At 31.3% G+C, this 8,218-nt stretch overlaps 1 protein-coding gene across 3 annotated transcripts; it reads right to left on the bottom strand.

Annotated features, from left to right (window-relative positions):
• Positions 1 to 748: 748 nt before the first annotated feature.
• LOC108483649 (probable receptor-like protein kinase At5g18500) lies at positions 749 to 4,890 on the bottom strand. 3 transcript variants are annotated; one of them, XM_053031442.1, is made up of 8 exons: positions 4,577 to 4,890; positions 2,954 to 4,240; positions 2,766 to 2,870; positions 2,505 to 2,627; positions 2,247 to 2,417; positions 1,983 to 2,112; positions 1,671 to 1,883; positions 749 to 1,498 (listed from the first exon to the last, which is right to left on the bottom strand). In XM_053031442.1, the coding sequence occupies exons 2-8, from the start codon at positions 3,577 to 3,579 to the stop codon at positions 1,433 to 1,435; spliced, it is 1,434 nt and encodes a 477-aa protein (XP_052887402.1). In that variant the 5' UTR covers positions 3,580 to 4,240; positions 4,577 to 4,890; the 3' UTR covers positions 749 to 1,432. The 3 variants fall into 3 exon arrangements, with proteins under 3 accessions (XP_052887402.1, XP_017642647.1, XP_017642646.1); XM_017787158.2 differs by having other exon boundaries at positions 2,954 to 3,617; XM_017787157.2 differs by having other exon boundaries at positions 2,954 to 3,611.
• Between the last annotated feature and the right edge of the window lie 3,328 nt (positions 4,891 to 8,218).

Raw genomic sequence — 8,218 nt, 5'->3', positions numbered from 1 at the left:
TATAAGTTTATATAATTTTAATGTTTTTTATTATTTTTTAATAATTTAATGATTTTTTATTAATTCTATAATTTGTTTATAATTTATTAGATTTTTAATAATATTTATAAGTTTATATTAATTGATTTTTTTTCCCATTTCCTTAAGGTTTTTTGACATATTAATCTAAATTAAATAGCTTTGATATATTATTTTACAAAATTAACTATAAATACTCGTGAATATTAAAATAAATTTTATATTTTTAATATTTTATTTTTTAAATTTAAAATAAGTTATTTGTGCAGTTGAGATCGAGTTTGATTTTAGAAAATCTTTTTAGATCGAATAGTAGTTCAATGTGATCCACTTTTAGATCGAGTAATAGTTGGCCCAAAAATCGGTATGGATCAGTTAAACTAGGCTAAAAAACTTATTGAACCATTTTTTAGCTATTTTTATTTTTTTTAAAGATTTTTAATGATTAATTTAACCGAATCATCAATAGTCTAACAAATTAGACCAAATAATCAACTGAACAGGAAGTGTGGTGAATCATACTATGGTTTTATAGTAATATTTGGTGTTTCCCTATCCACTTTTGTGGGTGATATTAATAGAAAGCAATGGAGATAAGAGTGTAAAGCAATGCTCCGCAAACTTACTCAATAGATTCGAAAAAAATTCAGACTTATTTAGATAATTATCAAATTATACTCGAGTTATTAATTTAGATGAATTGAACATCATAATACTTAATTAAAACAACTTATGAATCTAATCAAAATCTTCATTTTAATATATTATATTATTACATTACATTTTACTCTTAATACATAGAATGAGTTTAATCAAGCTCGAATTTGAGCCTGAGCATAAAATTCGTTAACTAGCTTAATCAAGCTTAAACTTAAATTGCTTGATTAAATCCCGAGCCAAACTCAAACATAAAAATTGACATTTGATCGAATTTAAGTTGAATATGGAGCCTTGAATTTCTGAGTCAAGCTCGAGCTTGCTCCCAAAGAAAGTTATAGCCGAAAGTTTTCACAATGAAACACCAATTCTTTTTTCTCAAGACTGTTCTACGGTAGGTGACCGAATGTTTTCCTCGCAAAAATGGTTCAAACTTCTTCAGCCTCCTTTGAGCACTACTCGTCGGCTAATTATCGGCTTCACATTAGAGATGCAAACATAGCTTACACACCTATGTTCTATCAGGAATTGGTCGGAGTAACAAAATATTCATCAAAGTGAACTAAGGACAAAAACCAAACCGAATTAACGAAAATATAGATTACCACACAATCAATACAGAACTGTACAGAAAATCTACGGCAACAGTGTCTCTTGATGATGTTATTTCCGGACACAAACAAATGTTACCTACAATCTGCAAATCAATTCTGAAAAAATATTCCTCCATCTCTCAACTACAGGCCATTCCAAGGTATCAAGCTACAGTTGAATCCGGATCAGCATCTGAATTAACAACCAGATTCTTTTGGCGTCTTCTATCCTGAAATTTAACTTGGGATTGTCAAGCTACAGTTGCACCCAAAACTGGAAATTCTCCTACTGGACGATTTATCTAAAAGCAACAAATTACCATCTTCTACCCAGTTTTTATTAATAAAAGATGAGTTGATTGTGATTAACGGGTTATCGTATGTAAAGTATCAGAATCGAACCTCTCGAGGCACCGGATACTCCTCTGATTCAAGCATGCGAGCAACCTGGCTCATTTTTGGTCTTTTATCAGCATCGGTATCAACACATCTCAATGCAGCCAACAAAACTCGTTTGAGAGCACTAGTTTGCGGTCTAGTCTCAATGTTAGGGTCTACTACTTCCTCGAAGCGTCTGAGTTGAACCATCATCTTTAGCCACTCAACCATATTTACCTGATAAATAACCGTTCAACGGATATAATGATTGAAACATCTCATAAATGTAAAAGCCTTTATAAAATATATGTCGATGAAGAAATGCTGTTCCTGTACCTCTGGCTGAGGGCGACCATAATCTACCGGGTACCTTCCGGTAATTGCTTCTAAGAGCACAACACCAAAGCTATAAACATCACTCTTCTCATTTAGGAGACCAGAGTTGGCATATTCTGGGGCAACATAACTGGAAAAAGAAAAGACTGCATTAGCCAATGATTCTTTGCTTCTTAACGATACAACTAAGAACAGGAATGATTAAACTAGTGAAAGTTGAAACAGTCAAGGCAGATGATTGCGAAGGAATGCCATTGTTCTTACCCGAAGGTACCCATAACTCTAGTTGCAATATGACTTTTCCCATCGCCTAGCAATTTGGCCAGACCAAAATCGGATATCTTAGCATCAAAGTTCTCATCAATCAATATATTACTTGATTTTATGTCTCTATGTACAACTTTCGGTTCAATAGCCTCATGCAAATAAGCCAACCTGCAATATTTAGTTTCCGAGTGGCAAATGAGATTTAAAGCGAATGTAAGCATTAACCAGCTAAGATTTAGTTAAAGGCAGACTTACGCCTTGGCAGTACCGAGAAGAATCTTTATACGAGCATCCCAAGTAAGATATCCCTTGTGACACATATCACCTCGGAGCCATTGCTCCAAATTCCCATTATTGACGTATTCATAGACCAACATCCTGGATTTCGTAGCATAAAATTTACAAAAGAATCATTAAAGAACTATTTCCTTAGTATGCAACCCAGATTACTATGAAGACATGGGCAGCCCCCTCAGCTATGAAAATCTTAAGGGAGTACATAAAACTACATGGTACCTTTGAGTTCCCTCGATGCAGTATCCAAGAAGTCGAACTAAGTTCTTATGCCGCACGTGGCCTATGGCTTCAACTTCCACCCTGAAATCCTTGTCAGCTTGTCCCCTAAAAATAACATAGAATCAGTATTGGATAACCTGACAAGTTACAGATTAATTTTACCATAGAAAAGCTTCGCTGCAACATACGGATTGTTAAGGAGCTTTTTGACGGCAACCGTAGTTCCATTAATCAGATTGCCTCTATAAACAACTCCATACCCACCATCACCGATAATATTATCCTTTGAAAACTGGTTAGTTGCAAGTTGTAGGTCTCTTAGAGTCAACCAATGACCCCACCCAAGGTGCGAAAATTCGGGCAGGCCAAACAAAGGTGAAGGATCAGTCAAAGGATGTGAAGTAGGTCTGTATGTGGAAACCGCACCAGTGCCTTCCTGTTCTCCTAGTTGAGGCCCTTTAACATCTTTCTCTAAATGATTAAAAGAATTCGATTGGCCACGATTATCTTCATTATCTACATTAAATCGAATCTTTTCCGAACCTCTGTCGCCAAGTTTATCATTAAGCGCATCCAGGCCACCGTTGGTTGCTGAAAATTGATCAACACTTATCTCTTTAATTACCTCTAAAATATAAGATTCTTGCCTTATAGGAAGAATGTCATTAGCCCTTCGGGATTTGTTTCGAAAACTAAGCCATAAAGATACGCCGAGGATAACTAAAAAAATCACTGCCAAGCAAATAACAATAAGCACCCACAACTGCAGACCAATGTATGTCCTCGACAAGGTTCTGTTCAGATCAGACGCCATTCTAACACCGAGAGACCTTAAAACAACACAATCTGCATCTAACAACGAAAAACATCAAAATATTGCATTTATTCATCGTATTAATCAGTTTATGAAAGAAAAACAACCAAGTTTTAGGGTTAAAAAAAAAGACTAAACCCAATAAAGTAATCATATGCCAATATTGCACACTGTTTAGGGTTAAAAGATCCTCAACAAGACCGGTATTGTCCCTGGTCACTAGCTCAAGCGGTAGAATTCTCCACCATGAATGACCTATATGCCATAAGACATGGGGTCGAGTCCAACCTACACAAACTCTTCAGTTTCCATGGTTTCGCCTGTTGAAGCATTCCAAGATACTCTCATTCTATGAACCCACAAGGGCTTTCAGTGGAGTCGGGAGACAAAAACCCGTGAACAGTTCCCGACTTGTGTGATATACTCCTCTTCCTATGAACATATAGGGCTAAATCCATTAAAGGTATCATATACCAATATTGCTCATTGTTTCGGGTTAAAAACCCTCAACAAGACCGGTATTGTCCCCGGTCGCTAGCTCAAGCAGTAGAATCCTCCACCATGAATGACCTATATGTCATAAGTCATGGGGTCGAGCCAACCCTACACCAACTCCTCAGTACCCTACACAATACCTATCTTGTCCGATATTGTCCTCTTCCTGTGAACACGTAGTGCTCTCAGTAGACACATTAAACAAGCTTAATAAGAAAATCTGACCTTGAACCAGAATCAAGTTTTCTCCAAAACAAAAGAACCCAATGATCATACAGCCATGGATAAACAAAAAAGAAAAGCAAAGAAACCCTTAACTTTTTTCTTTTCAAATGATAAACTAATATGAAAATCAAATTTCCAACATATACTCTTTACATTTAACAAATCATCCCACATACAGAACCAGATACCGAATTCCAGGCATCATTCAACAGAATCAATCAATATTAAATGCCAATAAACCCAATTCAAAAAAGGAGCAAAATCTAACACAACAAACCTCGTTGAGCAATGGGTTTGTGGCAAAGTTCACGAATCTGGGTGCTTTACAAAGAAGAAAGGCTTAAACCCCATGGGAAGTACATTAAAAAGGCTAGAAAAAAATACAGGGCGCTGCTGTATTTTCAGAAATGGGTTTTGGGGGTATTGAATGATAAAAAGGAATATCCCAATATAAGGGAATTTGATTAGAGGTAGGCGACGAAGAAAGACATTGAAACTGGAATTGAAGCTGCTTAAAAACAACAGTAAGAATAGGTAGCTTTTTCTCTCTTTTGCTGTTTCTTTCTTCAATTTTATATATGTATATATATAGAGAAATATTTCTATTTCTTTGTTGGTCTTGAAAGCGACATAGTATCTGAAATTTAACACAGAGTAGTTATATAAATTAACAATTAAAAAAAAACTGTAGTTTTTATCAGTCAAATAAAAACTTGAACTTTTGAAATAAAGAAGAAGAACAACGAGTAAGATATTTTAGTAATTAATTTTAGGTTAAAATATGCATTAAGTCCTTATTTTTTGAAAATGTAAAATTTAGATCCTATATTTTTATTTTTAAGAATTTAGTCACTCTATTTTTAGATTTTTAAAATTTAAGTCCAATTCTTGACACGTTTGTTTGTTAAATTTAGATTTATTACAATGTCATTTTTTAAACTACATGGCTATTAAGTGAGTTTTTTTATTTTAAAATATCACGTCAATAAAATTAATAAAAACATTTTAATAGTGTTAATAGTTGGATCTAAATTTTATAAATTAAAAAATAAAAGGACTAAATTCTTATAAATAAAAGTACTTAGATTAAATTTTAAATTTTCAAAATAAATTATAACATTTGAAGGACGAGAATTATCTAAGTATTTGATAAGAACTCTTATCACTCTTTTAAATAAGTGTTCGCTGTTAGTAATAACTTTAAAAAGTTATGAAATAATCATTAAATTATTTAAAAATTTTTGTTTAAATAATTAGGCTGTTAAATTTGTTATTGCATGGCCTTCTTTGTTTGCATCGTCTGTATCAATCGAAATTTAATTTTATTTCACAAAATTGCAAACTAAAATTTAAACAACTTTTATCTTTAATATTTAACACTAACTGTCAGATTGACTTTGATATAAAATATATTCTACTCATCGATGAGTACTGATCCACCGTATATATCATCAAATTATCGTTTTGAACTTATTAATTTAACTTTTAAAAAAACTTAATAACTAAATGACTTAAATAAATATTTTGAATAATTTAATAATCTAAACAAAACTTTAGAATAATTCTATCATCATTTTATTATTTTTAATTAATAACAAATATGTTAATTTATTAACAGTTTAATGTGTGGTGCCCCACAAGAAAGATGTTGAAACAAGACAAGAAATCGAAGATACATTATTAATGAGCTGTCTTACGTCTTAACAAACAACAAATTTTTGTGTTCAAAATCATAAATAAGTAGTCTAATGTCGATGAATCTTACGAGTTTATTTTTGGTGAAAAAAATCAACATTTTACCTACTTACCTAGCTTTACTTTATTAAATGTTTCGAATCCTGACGTTATCTATTTAAGTTTAAAGATTTGCTCCAAGTTTGTGTAAAAATATTAAATTTGAAAAGTGGACTTGAACAAAATAAGTTTGTTTAAAATATGAGTCGAGTTCGAGTTTGAACACTCAAGACCCAAACTTGACCCGACTTGCTTTTAAGTTTATAATATCTAATATTATGTTATCTTTATATATTATATAATTTATAACACATTAAAAAATAAACTTATACTAAATATATAACTTTGCTCTAATGTAAACTTATATTAAATATTAAATTTAAATAATATAAATATTTAAAAAATAAAAAATAATACAAAGGGCCTAATATAGACTTGAGTTAATCTTTTACAAATATAAGTGAGTTTAAGCAAAATTTTAGACTCGTATTTGGCTCAAGCCGAATCTAGTAAATATAAAATATATTAATATTATGTTTCAACCTAACTTGTCCTAGTTCATGAACATCTCTAACTACGACACGATTCACATGAAACTATCGAAACCATATTAAAAAATTCTAAATTATATTCCATCCACACTCACTCCACTAATATCTACATAAAATAAACTCCAATCAAATAAGTAAATAATAAAATTTAAATGCCTGAAATTTTGTGGAATGAAAAAAATCAAATTTGAGGAAAATAATAAAATCAAAATATTTTGTGTCGGTGCGGTTTTACCATAAATAATTTAAATTATATGTTTTTGTTTTACTTAAAAAATAGAAATCAAAATTCAGATTTGTTTTTTATTTTTATTTTTTTGAAGTTATAATATTAATGGATTCATGCCCCCAAGATTTGTACCACATATATGTAATGGGACCCAAATTTGGCATTAGGTCAAATACACAAGACCAGATCAGAAATGGTCTACTATAGTAGTCACCTAATGATATCCACCCATATTTACTTGACATTAAATTTAAAAGGATATAATTATATTTTTATTGGTACGAAAATGATAAATTTATATATAAAAAGTTGATTAAGTTTTGGTTCGACTAATATTAGTATTGTTGCTAATGTAGAAAGTCGTGAATTTGAGTGCACTGAAACATATTAGCTTTCTATTTATGGATTGAGAAACGACTATAGATAGTTCTAGATATTATGTTAAAAAAAGAAGTTCAAGCCATGTTATGCAGGACATCCTAATAGCCAAGGGCGAATACAATGGGCAAGTAGGGGCCATACCTCCAAAAAAAAATAAAAAACTACAATTCTAGCTCTTTATAAATGATCAAAGTGGTGGTAATGGAAGTAATAGTTGATGTACCCCTCAACAGAAGGTAAGAGGCACCCCTACTCCATGAGCCATTCAAGGCTAACATGGTGACAAGATCTTCTATCGGGGAGTCAATGCAAACGAAAAATAAACTTCACCTCAACATAAATATTAACTCTATTGAAATTTAAAATATAATCCATCAAATTCTTTTACCTTATAAAAGCCCATCAAATACAAATTTATAAATGGGAGAATAATACATTTTAGTGCACTTAAATCTATATCTTCTTACATTATCGATAATGCCCATACTAATCGATTCTTTTGATCCCACTAGAAAGGAAGTTGAAATGCCGCAATCTCCAAACATGCATGATATGCATATTATATTTAAATAATATTCCTATTTTTGGTGTTATTTTCTTGTGGAACACTTCCTTTTGTTTTCTTGTGGAACACTTCCTTTTGATTTTTCTTTAAGGAATATTTCCTATATTTTACATCATATAAATATAAATATACATAATTTCAGATTAGTTAGCCGCCAAGAATGTTTATTTTTAGCCAATTCCTAACAAATTGCATGATAATTAATTAGGTCCCCATTCCCACTAACATTAAGCTAATTTAATATGACAATAAATCAATAAGCTGATTTGGAAGTTGAATGTGGACACCATTTGATCACATTTTGGGGTTCTTTTAATGTTAAATAGAGAGATGTCTTAGATTCTTTTAATGAATCATGAGATGGGTAATCAGTATTTTTTTTTTTGAAAGGGCATATTTATTACTTTATTAACGTAAATTTATATAACTTTTAAAGGGTTAAATTATGAAATTTTTATT

Source organism: Gossypium arboreum, chromosome 1, assembly GCF_025698485.1.
Source record: "Gossypium arboreum isolate Shixiya-1 chromosome 1, ASM2569848v2, whole genome shotgun sequence".
In the NCBI taxonomy this organism is placed as follows: Eukaryota; Viridiplantae; Streptophyta; class Magnoliopsida; order Malvales; family Malvaceae; genus Gossypium; species Gossypium arboreum.
This window is presented reverse-complemented; position numbering and strand designations above follow the sequence as displayed.